The sequence below is a fragment of the Macaca fascicularis genome, chromosome 3 (assembly GCF_037993035.2).
Source record: "Macaca fascicularis isolate 582-1 chromosome 3, T2T-MFA8v1.1".
Classification (NCBI taxonomy): Eukaryota; Metazoa; Chordata; class Mammalia; order Primates; family Cercopithecidae; genus Macaca; species Macaca fascicularis.
In genome coordinates, this window is record NC_088377.1 from 108,599,603 (window position 1) to 108,615,559 (window position 15,957).

Sequence of the window (15,957 nt, forward strand, 5' to 3'; positions counted from 1 at the left end):
TATATATTACCCATGTCTTCTTTCATGTTATAATAGCAGCATTCGGAAGGTGTTACAGAGGCTGCATGATCCACGCAGCCTGAAATATTTATTACCTGACCCGTTGCAGGAAAAGTATCCTGACTCCTGCTTACTCACGCAAAAATATATTCATTTTTATAAATACGATGCTCCAAATCATGTTTCTTTACAAAACTTTGCTAGAATAGCATACAACCTGTCTTTGACAAACCTTAAATTCAGCATCCACCCCATCAAATCTTCTAGCATCTTTCACAAGCTGGATTCGAATATCTTCTGAACAGACAAAAATGCTTTCCAGGTGAGACCAAGTTCGCTGGACTTCCATCCAGGTGAAGATGACCGAGTCTGCTATGTTTAATTTATTTTGCCAGCTTAACACTTGCTCAATGAAATATTCTACATACTTGCTTTGAAGAAGAGTCTGCAACTGAACCTAAAATAAAGGCGAAGAATTTTAAATAGTAGCTAAATTTAGTAGAATGTGAGTGCTATGAGGGAGGCACTATATCTGTTTATTGCTGGATTCTTAGACGTAGCATGTAATATCTGGAACTGGCATTTAATAAGTTTTTGCTAAATGAGTGAATGAGTGAATTAATGGTAGTAAATATTCATATTAACATTTTTCCAAAAAGAGAAAAGGTAAATATAAGCAGCTGTATCTCATATGTCTTCCTCAAAAAGGCCCAGGATCTACTGCCAGCAGAAAAAAAAATTGTGTATCGGGGTTCAGCATTGGGAATTAAAATGTATTCTTTCACTGCTCTTCCCCTCATCCCTGCCTATTAGTCATGCCAAAATTGTGTAGGTATATGTTTATTAATCTTAAAAAAATAGGCTGGGCGCGGTGGCTCACGCCCGTAATCCCAGCACTTTGGGAGGCTGAGGTGGGCGGATCACAAGGTCAGGAGACTGAGACCATCCTGGCTAACACGGTGAAATCCCGTCTCTACTGAAAATACAAAAAATTAGCTGGGCATGGTGGCGGGTGCCTGTAGTCCCAGCTACTCTGGAGGCTGAGGCAGGAGAATGAAGTGAACCTGGGAGGCGGAGCTTGCAGTGAGCCGAGATCAGGCCACTGCACTCCAGCCTGGGCGACAAAGCGAGACTCCGTCTCAAAATAAATAAATAAATAAATAAATAAATAAATAAATAAATAAATAAAATAAAATAAAATATAATAAAACAAAACTGCCCCCCACCAGCCTGCTAGGCCCTCGAGCTTCCACTTTCCTCCCTTTTCAGTTACTGCTAAGCTCCACAGCTCTCCTATCACCAGTGCTTGTTTTTGTTTTTTGTTTTTTTTCAATTATTGGTTACAGTTTTATTTTGAAAAGAATTGCTATAATTAATGTGGTTTTTGTTTCTCATGTTTATATTAAAAGAAAAGCTAACAAATTATATTTTAATTAAAATAAGTCTAGTACGTCTGAAACGCTTCTATCACAGAGCATTACATATCTGCCTAACTTAAATGTTTTAAGTCTGTCCTCATATGTCTTTTTTTCCCTTCCAATATTTATTTTGGGTTTGGGGGGCACATATGCAGGCTTGTTACATAGGTAAATTGCACGTTGTGGGGGTTTGGTGTACAGATGGTTTCATCAGCAAGGTAATGAGCATAGTACCTGTCAGGTACGTTTTTGATCCTCACCCTCCTCCTGCCCTCCACCCTCAAGTGGGCCCCAGTGTGTATCATTCCCTACTTTGTGTCCATGGGTACTCAATATTTAGCCCAGCAGCACTTGTTTTAATGCCATGCAGTCTAGCTAGTACTTCTCACCATTCTATGACATTGAAATCTCAGAAAGTCACTGAGTAGAATGATCTCTACTCCTCATTTTTCTCTACTCTAGGTATTTAACATTCTTGACTCTTCTTTGAGGGAAAACCCTTATCCCTTGACTTTTCTATGATATTACAGTATCCTATTTCAACTATTTCTCTTACCACTCTCTTGCTGCCTCATTTTTGTCTTCTCCTCTTGTTCACCAAATTCAGCCTTTTCCAATGCTCTATCCTCAGCTGGCTTATCTCCTTTACTCTCTATCTAGTTCATCAAGTCTCAAATACTGACAGTGAACTCCCAGACACCAGTTCTTGGCTGAACCTCTGTGTTGAGCTGTGGTCTGGTTTCACCTTTGCATAAACGGCTCTCACACTGAATGAACCAATAACAACAGTGTCATCTCTCCAAACCAGTTTCTTTTCCTAAATATCTCACATCTAGTAATAATACTACTGTTATTTCCTCTGAATAGTTTGTCTCTTCCACATTTCTTCTCATGTCTGAAGAGACGCTAACACCTACGATTTTAGAATTCAAGACCATACAGCACGTGCTCAGACTATCTGTCCAGGCCTACCTTTCACTATCCCTATAAAGAAAATCTGTATTTCAAGGAAACTAATGTCTTAACATTACCTTTGAACGCTAGAGACATCCTGTCATTCCAAGGTGCTACTAATATTGTCCTCATTGCCTAAACACCCTTTCCTGACTGTCATTTTTTGAAGAATAATAGACTGAATAATAGAGTATCTGTCAAGTCTCAGCATAAGCACCATCATCTTCTAAGGCCCTCCTTGGGTCTTTCACCCACCTTAATCACAAAGCCTCCCTGTCTCTTCTGAGACTCCTTGGAGTCCTTTTGCTTGTCTCCCTACTCAAGTGCATCTTCCTAGAGAACAAGTGTTCATAACTTTAGATCACAAATGGTATCATACCTGGAGCCGGTAACAGTTAGATGCTCAATGAATAAATAAATACATGTTGAGTATTAGAACTAGAAAAAAGTAAAAAATCACAATTTAAAATAAAATCTGATTTAAACTGCATATGTAACCAACATCAGAGAACCTAAATATATAAATCAAATATGAACAGATCTGCAGTATGAGATAGACTGCAATATAATAATAGTAGGGGACTACAATATTCCACTTTCAACAATGAATAGATCATCTGGACAGACAAGAGAGAAACAGTGGACTTGAACACCTTAGGCCAAATAGACCTGATAGACACATAGACAGACTATTTCATCCAATAGCAGAATGTAGATTTTTCTCAAGTGCAAATGAAACAGTCTCCAAAACAGATCATGTGTTAGGCCAGTGATATGGTTTGGCTGTGTCCCCACCCAAATGTCATCTTGAATTCCCATGTATTGTAGGAGGGACTCAGCGGGAGGTAATTGAATCACAGGGGCAGGTCTTTCCCATGCAGTTCTCATGATTGTGAATAAGTCTTGCAAGATCTGATGGTTTTAAAACGGGGAGTTTGCAGGCACATGCTCTCTTCTCTTGTCTGCCACTATAGAAGACGTGCCTTTCACCTTCTGCCATGATTTTGAGGCCTCCCCAGCCACATGGAACTGTAAGTCCAATAAACCTCTTTCTTTTGTAAATTGCCCAATCTTGGATATGTCTTTATCAGCAGCATGAAAACGAACTAATACAATAAACTGGTTCCAGTAGGGTGGGGTGCTGCTGAAAATATACCTGAATATGTGGAAGCAACTTTGGAACTGGGTAACAGGCAGAGGATGTAACAGTTTGGAGGGCTCAAAAGAAGACGGGAAAATGCCCAGGCAGAAGTTTGCTGTAGGGGCAGTATCCCCATGGAGAACCTCTGCTATGGCAGTGCAGAAAGAAAATGTGAGGTCAGGGCCCCACACACAAAGGGAAAGTTTGGAACTTCCTAGAGACTTGAATGGCTTTGACCCAAATGCTGACAATGACATGGACAATGAAATCCAGGCTGAGGTGGTCTCAGATGGAGATGAAAAACTTGTTGGGAACTGGAGCAAAGGTGACTCGTTTTATGTTTGAGCAAAGAGACTGGTGGCATTTTTCCCCTGCCCTAGAGATTTGTGGCACTTTGAACTTGAGAGAGATAATTTACGGTATCTGCAGAAAAAATTTCTAAGCAACAAAGCATTCAAGAAGTGACTTGTGTGCTGTTAAAGGCATTCAGTTTTATAAGGGAAGCAGAGTATAGAAGTTCAGAAAATTTGCAGCCTGACAATGTGATAGAAAAGAAAATCCCATTTTCTGAGGAGAAATTCAAGCTGACTGAAGAAATTTGCAAAAGTAACCAGGAGCTGAATGTTAATCCCCAAGGCAATGGAGAAAATATGTCCAGGGCATCAGAGATCTTTATGGCAGGCCCTCCCATCACAGGCCTGGAGGCCTAGGAGGAAAAAGGGGTTTCCTGGGCCAGGCCCAGGGTTCCCATGCTGTGTGCAGCCTAGAGACTTGGTGCCCTGCGTCCCAGCCACTCCAGCCATGGCTGAAAGGGGCCAATATAGAGCTCAGTATGTGGCTTCAGAGAATGCAAACCTCAAGCATTGGCAGCTTCCAAGTGGTGTTGATCCTGCCAGTGCACAGAAGTCAAGAATTGAAGTTTGGGAACCTCTGCATAGATTTCACAAGATGTATGGAAATGCCTGGATGCCCAGGCAGAAGTTTGCTGTCGGGGCAGTATCCTCAAGGAGAACCACTACTATGGCAGAGCAGAAAGAAAATGTGGGGTCAGGGCCCCCACACAAAGTCCCTACTGGGGTACCACCTAGTGAAGCCATGAGAAGAGGGCCACTGTCTTCCAGATCTCAGAATGGTAGATCCACTGACAGCTTGCACTATACCCCTGGAAAAGCCACAGACCCTCAACACCAGCCTATGAAAGCAGGTGGGAGGGAGGCTGTACCCTGCAAAGCCACAAGGGTGGAGCTGCCCAAGACTGTGGCAACCCACCTCTTGCATCAGCGTGACCTGGATGTGAGACATGGAGTCAAAGGAGATCATTCTGGAGCTTTAAGATTTGACTGCCCTGCTGGATTTCAGACTTGCATGAGGCCTGTAGCCCCTCTGTTTTGGCCCATTTCTCCCATTTGGAATGGCTGTATTTACCCAATAGCTGTATCCCCATTTTATCTAGGAAGTAACTCGCTTTTGATTTTACAGGCTTATAGGTGGGAGGGACTTGCCTTGTCTTGGATGAGACTTTGAACTATGGACTCTTGAGTTAATGCTGAAATGAGTTAAGACTTTGGGGGACTGTTGGGAAGGCAAGATTGGTTTTGAGATGTGAGGACATGATTTGGGAGGGGCCGGGGCAGAATGATATGGTGTGGCTGTCTCCCTACCCAAATCTCATCTTGAATTCCCATATGTTGTGGGAGGGACCCAGTGGGAGGTAATTGAATCATGGGGGCGGGCCCTTCCTGTGCTGTTCTCCTGACTGTGAAGAAGTCTCAAGAGATCTGATGGTTTTAGAAAGGGAAGTCTGCCTGCACAGCTTTCTTCTCTTGTCTGCGGCCATGTGAGACATGCCTTTCACCCTCCACCACGATTGGGAAGCCTCCCTAGCCACATGGAACTGTAAGTCCAATAAATCTCTTTCTCTTGTAAATTGCCCAGTCCTGGGTATGTCTTTATCAACAGCATGAAAACAGACTAATACAGCCACAAAACAAGTCTTAACAAATTTAAGAGAAAAAAGAATGAAAAGCAGTAAAGATTATCTACAAGATAAATAATATTAAAAACTTTTGAAAACCTGAGAAAGATATAAATATTCAGGTACAAGAAGGTCAGAGAACACCACATAGAATGGACCCAAATAATACTACTCCAAGTCATATAATAATCAAACTCTCAAAGGTCAAGGACAGATAGAGAATCCTAAAGCAACAAAAGAAGCGAAGCAAATAAGATATAAAGGAGCTCCAATTTGACAAGCTACATCTCAAAAGAAAGAATACAGGCCAGCAGAGTGGAATGACATTTTCAAGTGCTAAATGTAACAAAAACACAACGCTGCTAATCAAGAATACTGTGTCCAGAAAACTTATCCTTCAAATATGAGGGAGAGATTAAAGTCTTTTCCCCAACAAACAAAAGCTGAGCTAATTCACTACCACCAGACTAGTTTTACACAAAATGCTAAAGGAAATTCTTCTATTTGAAACAGAAAAACACTGACATTAAACAATTTGTTTAAAGCCATAAAACCCAGTGGTAAAATTAAATACATGAATGAACATAGGATATTCTAGTACTATAACTATGGTGTGTAATCCACTCATACCTCTAGCATGAAGCCCAAAAGACAAATCTATCAAAAACAATAGCTACAGCAAACTGTTAAGAGGTAGATGATATTAAAATATGCAAATTGAGACAACTAAAGCGCAAAATGTGGGGTAGGGGGAAGGAATGGAGTTTCTTCTTCATTTTTTCCTTAGTTTTTTTTTCTTTGTGATCTAACAGAAGTTGTCATCTCTTTAAAATAACTTGTTATATTTTTTCTAAACCTCGTGGTAACCACAATGCAAAAACCTATAATAGATTCACTAAAAATAAAAAGCAATTAATTAAAACATACTACCAGAGAAAATCACTTAACCATAAAGGAAAACAGTAAGAAAGTAAAAAAGAGGAATTACAAAGCAACGAGAAGATCAGTAACAAAATGGCAGTAATAAGTCTTTAATAACACTGACCTTAAATGGACTCAATTCTCCAATTAAATGCATAAAGTGGCTGCACAGCTAAAGAAATGTAACAGAACTATACAGTGCCTACAAGAAGCCCACTTCACCTATAAAGACACACATAGACTGAAAGTGAAAGAGTGGAAAATGATATACCATGCACCTAGAAACCAAAAAAGAGTAGGAGTAGCTATAATTAGATCAGATAAAATACATTACAATCAAGACTGTAAAAAGAGACAAAGAAGGTGACTACATAATGATAAAGGAATCAATTAGGCAAGAGAATATAATAATTACAAATATTAAATATCTGTGCACCCAACACCTAAACTCCCAAGTACATAAAACAAACTTTAATAGACCTAAAGGGATAAAGGGAAAGATAGACTGCAACACAATAATAGTATAGGACTTTAAACACCCATTCTCAGTAATGGACAGATCTTCCAGATTTCAAAAACCAACAAAGAAACATCAAACTACACACTAGACCTAGTAGGCCTGACTGACACAGAGCATTCTGCCCAACTGCTGCAGAATACACATTCTTTTTGTCAGCACATGGATTCTCCAGAATAGATTATATCTTAGGGCACAAAACAAGTTCCAAAAAATTCTAAAAAGTAGAAATCATATTGAGTACCTTTTCTGATTACAATGAAATAAAACTAGAAATCGTAACAAGAGGAACCTTAGAAACATCACAAACACATGGAAATTAAACAACATGCTCCTAACCAATAAATCAATGAAGAAATTAAGAAGGAAATGTAAAAATTTTCACTCTTCATATTCAATATAGTACTAAAAGTCCTGGTCAGAGCAAATAGGCAAGAGAAAGAAATAAAAGGCATTCAAATTGGAAGGTAGAAGTCAAATTAGCCTTGTTCTCAGATTACATGATCTTGTACCTAGAAAAACCTGAAGATTCCACCAAAAAAACTGTTAGAACTGATAAACAAGTTTAGGAAAGTTGCAGGATATAAAGTAGACATACAAAAAACAGTTGCATTTATATGTACCAACAGAAAACATTTGAAAAAAGAAATCAAGAAGACAATCACATTTACAGTAGCTACAAATATCAAATATGTAAGAATCAAATTAACCAAAGAAGTGAAAGACGAAAAGTGAAAGTTTCTATATGAGAAACATTATGAAACACTAATGAAAGAAACTGAAGACACACACAAAAAACAGAAAGATATTCCATGCTCATGGATTGGAAGAGTATTGTTAAAATGACAATACTACCAAAGCAATGTCTAAATTCAATGCAATCTCTATCAAAATACCAATGACTTTTTTCCCACAGAAATAGAAAAAGTTTCAAAATTTATATGGAATCATAGAAGACCCTGAATAGTCAAAGCATCCTGAGCAAAAAGAACAAAACTAGAGGCATCAAACTACCTGTCTTTGAAATTTACTACAAAGCTATAGTAGCCAAATCAGAATAGTACTGGCATAATAACAGACACAGAGACCAATGGAACAGAATAGAGACCCAAGATATAAACCCGGCTGGGCGCGGTGGCTCAAGCCTGTAATCCCAGCACTTTGGGAGGCCGAGACGGGCGGATCACTAGGTCAGGAGATCGAGACCATCCTGGCTAACACGGCGAAACCCCGTCTCTATTAAAAACACAAAAAATTAGCCGGGCGAGGTGGCGGTGCCTGTGGTCCCAGCTACTCGGGAGGCTGAGGCAGGAGAATGGCGGGAACCCGGGAAGCGGAGCTTGCAGTGAGCTGAGATCTGGCCACTGCACTCCAGCCTGGGTGACAGAGCGAGACTCCGTCTCAAAAAAAAAAAAAAAAAAAAAAAAAAAAAAGATATAAACCCATACATTTACATCCAATTAATCTTCAACAAAGGTGCCAAGAACATACAATTGGGGAAAGGACAGTATTTTCAATAAATGGTGCTGGGAAAACGGGATAACCATATGCAGAAGAATGAAACTAGATTCCTATCTCTCAATGTAAACAAAAATCAAATCAAAATGGATTAAGAGTTGAATCTAAGACCTGAAACTATAAAACTACTAGAAGAAAACACTGGAGAAATGCTCCAGGACATTGGTGTGGGCAAAGGTTTTTGTGTGTGTAAGACTTCAAAAGGCCAGGCAACAAAAGCAAAACTGGACAAATAGGATCATGCCAATACAAAATGCTTCTGCACAACAATAGAAACAATTAATGAAGTGAAGAAGCAACCTACAGAATGGGAGAAAATATTTGCAAACTACTCATCTGATAAGGGATTAATAACCAGAATACATACGAAATTCAAACAACCCAGTGGCAAAACAAAACAAAACAAAACAAAATCCTAATCTGATTTAAAAATTGCCGGGGGGGCGGAGCAAGATGGCCGAATAGGAGCAGCTCCCGTCTCCAACTCCCAGCGCCAGCGATACAGAAGACCGGTGATTTCTGCATTTTCAACTGAGGTACTGGGTTCATCTCACTGGGGAGTGCCGGACGATCGGAGCTGGTCAGCTGCTGCAGCCCGACCAGCGAGAGCTGAAGCAGGGCGAGGCATTGCCTCACCTGGGAAGCGCAAGGGGGAAGGGAGTCCCTTTTCCTAGCCAGGGGAACTGAGACACACAACACCTGGAAAATCGGGTAACTCCCACCCCAATACTGCGCTTTAGGAAACAGGCACACCAGGAGATCATATCCCACACCTGGCCGGGAGGGTCCCACACCCACGGAGCCTCCCTCATTGCTAGCACAGCAGTCTGTGATCTACCGGCAAGGCAGCAGCGAGGCTGGGGGAGGGGCGCCCGCCATTGCTGAGGCTTAAGTAGGTAAACAAAGCTGCTGGGAAGCTCGAACTGGGTGGAGCTCACAGCAGCTCAAGGAATCCTGCCTGTCTCTGTAGACTCCACCTCTGGGGACAGGGCACAGTAAACTAAGACACACAGACACCTCTGCACAGACGCAAACGACTCTGTCTGACAGCTTTGAAGAGAGCAGTGGATCTCCCAACACGGAGGTTGAGATCTAAGAAGGGACAGACTCCCTGCTCAAGCGGGTCCCTGACCCCTGAGTAGCGTAACTGGGAGACATCCCCCACTAGGGGCAGACCGACACCCCACACCTCACAGGGAGGAGTACACCCCTGAGAGGAAGCTTCCAAAGCAAGAATCAGACAGGTACACTCGCTGTTCAGAAATATTCTATCTTCTGCAACCTCTGCTGCTGATACCCAGGCAAACAGGGTCTGGAGTGGACCTCAAGCAATCTCCAACAGACCTACAGCTGAGGGTCCTGACTGTTAGAAGGAAAACTATCAAACAGGAAGGACACCTACACCAAAACCCCATCAGTACATCACCATCATCAAAGACCAGAGGCAGATAAAACCACAAAGATGGGGAAAAAGCAGGGCAGAAAAGCTGGAAATTCAAAAAATAAGAGCGCATCTCCCCCGGCAAAGGAGCGCAGCTCATCGCCAGCAACGGATCAAAGCTGGACGGAGAATGACTTTGACGAGATGAGAGAAGAAGGCTTCAGTCCATCAAATTTCTCAGAGCTAAAGGAGGAATTACGTACCCAGCGCAAAGAAACTAAAAATCTTGAAAAAAAAGTGGAAGAATTGATGGCTAGAGTAATTAATGCAGAGAAGGTCCTAAACGAAATGAAAGAGATGAAAACCATGACACGAGAAATACGTGACAAATGCACAAGCTTCAGTAACCGACTCGATCAACTGGAAGAAAGAGTATCAGCGATTGAGGATCAAATGAATGAAATGAAGCGAGAAGAGAAACCAAAAGAAAAAAGAAGAAAAAGAAATGAACAAAGCCTGCAAGAAGTATGGGATTATGTAAAAAGACCAAATCTACGTCTGATTGGGGTGCCTGAAAGTGAGGGGGAAAATGGAACCAAGTTGGAAAACACTCTTCAGGATATCATCCAGGAGAATTTCCCCAACCTAGTAGGGCAGGCCAACATTCAAATCCAGGAAATACAGAGAACGCCACAAAGATACTCCTCGAGAAGAGCAACTCCAAGACACATAATTGCCAGATTCACCAAAGTTGAAATGAAGGAAAAAATCTTAAGGGCAGCCAGAGAGAAAGGTCGGGTTACCCACAAAGGGAAGCCCATCAGACTAACAGCAGATCTCTCAGCAGAAACTCTACAAGCCAGAAGAGAGTGGGGGCCAATATTCAACATTCTTAAAGAAAAGAATTTTAAACCCAGAATTTCATATCCAGCCAAACTAAGTTTCATAAGTGAAGGAGAAATAAAATCCTTTACAGATAAGCAAATGCTTAGAGATTTTGTCACCACTAGGCCTGCCTTACAAGAGATCCTGAAGGAAGCACTAAACATGGAAAGGAACAACTGGTACCAGCCATTGCAAAAACATGCCAAAATGTAAAGACCATCGAGGCTATGAAGAAACTGCATCAACTAATGAGCAAAATAACCAGTTAATATCATAATGGCAGGATCAAGTTCACACATAACAATATTAACCTTAAATGTAAATGGACTAAATGCTCCAATTAAAAGACACAGACTGGCAAACTGGATAAAGAGTCAAGACCCATCAGTCTGCTGTATTCAGGAGACCCATCTCACACGCAGAGACATACATAGGCTCAAAATAAAGGGATGGAGGAAGATTTACCAAGCAAATGGAGAACAAAAAAAAGCAGGGGTTGCAATACTAGTCTCTGATAAAACAGACTTTAAACCATCAAAGATCAAAAGAGACAAAGAAGGCCATTACATAATGGTAAAGGGATCAATTCAACAGGAAGAGCTAACTATCCTAAATATATATGCACCCAATACAGGAGCACCCAGATTCATAAAGCAAGTCCTTAGAGACTTACAAAGAGACTTAGACTCCCATACAATAATAATGGGAGACTTCAACACTCCACTGTCAACATTAGACAGATCAACGAGACAGAAAGTTAACAAGGATATCCAGGAATTGAACTCAGCTCTGCAGCAAGCAGACCTAATAGACATCTATAGAACTCTCCACCCCAAATCAACAGAATATACATTCTTCTCAGCACCACATCGTACTTACTCCAAAATTGACCACGTAATTGGAAGTAAAGCACTCCTCAGCAAATGTACAAGAACAGAAATTATAACAAACTGTCTCTCAGACCACAGTGCAATCAAACTAGAACTCAGGACTAAGAAACTCAATCAAAACCGCTCAACTACATGGAAACTGAACAACCTGCTCCTGAATGACTACTGGGTACATAACGAAATGAAGGCAGAAATAAAGATGTTCTTGGAAACCAATGAGAACAAAGATACAACATACCAGAATCTCTGGGACACATTTAAAGCAGTGTGTAGAGGGAAATTTATAGCACTAAATGCCCACAAGAGAAAGCAGGAAAGATGTAAAATTGACACTCTAACATCGCAATTAAAAGAACTAGAGAAGCAAGAGCAAACACATTCGAAAGCTAGCAGAAGGCAAGAAATAACTAAGATCAGAGCAGAACTGAAGGAGATAGACACACAAAAAACCCTCCAAAAAATCAATGAATCCAGGAGTTGGTTTTTTGAAAAGATCAACAAAATTGACAGACCACTAGCCAGACTAATAAAGAAGAAAAGAGAGAAGAATCAAATCGACGCAATTAAAAATGATCAAGGGGATATCACCACCGACCCCACAGAAATACAAACTACCATCAGAGAATACTATAAACACCTCTACGCAAATAAACTGGAAAATCTAGAAGAAATGGATAATTTCCTGGACACTTACACTCTTCCAAGACTAAACCAGGAAGAAGTTGAATCCCTGAATAGACCAATAGCAGGCTCTGAAATTGAGGCAACAATTAATAGCCTACCAACCAAAAAAAGTCCAGGACCAGATGGATTCACAGCTGAATTCTACCAGAGGTACAAAGAGGAGTTGGTACCATTCCTTCTGAAACTATTCCAATCAATAGAAAAAGAGGGAATCCTCCCTAACTCATTTTATGAGGCCAACATCATCCTGATACCAAAGCCTGGCAGAGAGACAACTAAAAAAGAGAATTTTAGACCAATATCCCTGATGAACATCGATGCAAAAATCCTCAATAAAATACTGGCAAACCGGATTCAGCAACACATCAAAAAGCTTATCCACCATGATCAAGTGGGCTTCATCCCTGGGATGCAAGGCTGGTTCAACATTCGCAAATCAATAAACATAATCCAGCATATAAACAGAACCAAAGACAAGAACCACATGATTATCTCAATTGATGCAGAAAAGGCTTTTGACAAAATTCAACAGCCCTTCATGCTAAAAACGCTCAATAAATTCGGTATTGATGGAACGTACCTCAAAATAATAAGAGCTATTTATGACAAACCCACAGCCAATATCATACTGAATGGGCAAAAACTGGAAAAATTCCCTTTGAAAACTGGCACAAGACAGGGATGCCCTCTCTCACCACTCCTATTCAACATAGTGTTGGAAGTTCTGGCTAGGGCAATCAGGCAAGAGAAAGAAATCAAGGGTATTCAGTTAGGAAAAGAGGAAGTCAAATTGTCCCTGTTTGCAGATGACATGATTGTATATTTAGAAAACCCCATTGTCTCAGCCCAAAATCTCCTTAAGCTGATAAGCAACTTCAGCAAAGTCTCAGGATACAAAATTAATGTGCAAAAATCACAAGCATTCTTATACACCAGTAACAGACAAACAGAGAGCCAAATCAGGAATGAACTTCCATTCACAATTGCTTCAAAGAGAATAAAATACCTAGGAATCCAACTTACAAGGGATGTAAAGGACCTCTTCAAGGAGAACTACAAACCACTGCTCAGTGAAATCAAAGAGGACACAAACAAATGGAAGAACATACCATGCTCATGGATAGGAAGAATCAATATTGTGAAAATGGCCATACTGCCCAAGGTAATTTATAGATTCAATGCCATCCCCATCAAGCTACCAATGAATTTCTTCACAGAATTGGAAAAAACTGCTTTAAAGTTCATATGGAACCAAAAAAGAGCCCGCATCTCCAAGACAATCCTAAGTCAAAAGAACAAAGCTGGAGGCATCACGCTACCTGACTTCAAACTATACTACAAGGCTACAGTAACCAAAACAGCATGGTACTGGTACCAAAACAGAGATATAGACCAATGGAACAGAACAGAGTCCTCAGAAATAATACCACACATCTACAGTCATCTGATCTTTGACAAACCTGAGAGAAACAAGAAATGGGGAAAGGATTCCCTATTTAATAAATGGTGCTGGGAAAATTGGCTAGCCATAAGTAGAAAGCTGAAACTGGATCCTTTCCTTACTCCTTATACGAAAATTAATTCAAGATGGATTAGAGACTTAAATGTTAGACCTAATACCATAAAAATCCTAGAGGAAAACCTAGGTAGTACCATTCAGGACATAGGCATGGGCAAAGATTTCATGTCTAAAACACCAAAAGCAACGGCAGCAAAAGCCAAAATTGACAAATGGGATCTCATTAAACTAAAGAGCTTCTGCACAGCAAAAGACACTACCATCAGAGTGAACAGGCAACCTACAGAATGGGAGAAAATTTTTGCAATCTACTCATCTGACAAAGGGCTAATATCCAGAACCTACAAAGAACTCAAACAAATTTACAAGAAAAAAACAAACAACCCCATCAAAAAGTGGGCAAAGGACATGAACAGACATTTCTCAAAAGAAGACATTCATACAGCCAACAGACACATGAAAAAATGCTCATCATCACTGGCCGTCAGAGAAATGCAAATCAAAACCACAATGAGATACCATCTCACACCAGTTAGAATGGCAATCATTAAAAAGTCAGGAAACAACAGGTGCTGGAGAGGATGTGGAGAAATAGGAACACTTTTACACTGTTGGTGGGATTGTAAACTAGTTCAACCATTATGGAAAACAGTATGGCGATTCCTCAAGGATCTAGAACTAGATGTACCATATGACCCAGCCATCCCATTACTGGGTATATACCCAAAGGATTATAAATTATGCTGCTATAAAGACACATGCACACGTATGTTTATTGCAGCACTATTCACAATAGCAAAGACTTGGAATCAACCCAAATGTCCATCAGTGACAGATTGGATTAAGAAAATGTGGCACATATACACCATGGAATACTATGCAGCCATAAAAAAGGATGAGTTTGAGTCCTTTGTAGGGACTTGGATGCAGCTGGAATCCATCATTCTTAGCAAACTATCACAAGAACAGAAAACCAAACACCGCATGTTCTCACTCATAGGTGGGAACTGAACAATGAGATCACTCGGACTCAGGAAGGGGAACATCACACACCGGGGCCTATCATGGGGAGGGGGGAGGGGGGAGGGATTGCATTGGGAGTTATACCTGATGTAAATGACGAGTTGATGGGTGCAGCACAGCAACATGGCACAAGTATACAGATGTAACAAACCTGCACGTTATGCACATGTACCCTACAACTTAAAGCATAATAATAATAAATAAATTAAAAAAAAAAAAAAAAAAATTGCCAAAAAATTTGAATAGGCATTTCTCAAAAGAAGACATACAGGCTGGGCTCGGTGACTCACACCTGTAATCCCAGCACTTTGGGAGGCTAAGGCAGGCAGATCACAAGGTCAGGAGATCAAGACCATCCTGGCTAACACAGTGAAACCCCATCTCTACTAAAAATACAAAAAATTAGCCAGGTATGGTGGCAGATGCCTGTAGTCCCAGCTACTCAGGAGGCTGAGGCAGGAGAATGGTGTGAACCCGGAAGTCGAGAGCTTGCAGTGAGCCGAGATCGTGCCACTGCACTCCAGCCTGGGCGACAGAGCGAGACTCTGTCTCAAAAAAAAAAGACATACAAATGGCCAACAGTTATATGAAAAAAATGCTCAACATCACTAATCATCAGAGAAATGCAAATCATAATACAATGAGATATGATCTCACCCCAATTAAATGGCTTTTACCAAAAAGATAAGCAACAATGGATGCTGCTGGCAAGGATGTGGAGAAAGGGAAACGCTTTTACACTGTTGGTAGAAATGTAAATTAGTATAGCCACGATGGAGAACAGTATGGAGAGTTTTCAAAGAACTAAAAATTTAATCCAGCAACTCCACTACTAGGTATATACCCAAAAGAAAGAAAATCAATATGTTGAAAAAACATCTGCATTTCTATGTTTTTTTGCAGTACTAATTTATAATAGCCAAAGTATAGAATTGACCTCAGTGCCCACTAACAGATTCAAGAATGGTATATACAATAGAATACTATTCAGCCATAAAAATAATAATGAAGTCATGTCATTTGCAGCAATGTGGATGGAAATTATGTTAAGTGAAATAAGGCAAGTATAGAAAGACAAATATCACATATTCCCACTCACATGTGGGAAATTTTTTTTAAAAGTGGATCTCA

The 15,957-nt window shown here is 40.5% G+C and overlaps 1 protein-coding gene across 1 annotated transcript in view; it reads right to left on the minus strand.

Moving 5' to 3' along the window:
* DNAH11 (dynein axonemal heavy chain 11) overlaps nucleotides 1-15,957 on the minus strand; it is a 385,830-nt gene that overhangs the window by 283,793 nt on the left and 86,080 nt on the right. The window contains exon 26 of the mRNA XM_065542209.2: nucleotides 233-457. Coding sequence (XP_065398281.1) covers nucleotides 233-457 — 225 coding nt within the window. The remainder of the gene's footprint in view (nucleotides 1-232; nucleotides 458-15,957) is intronic.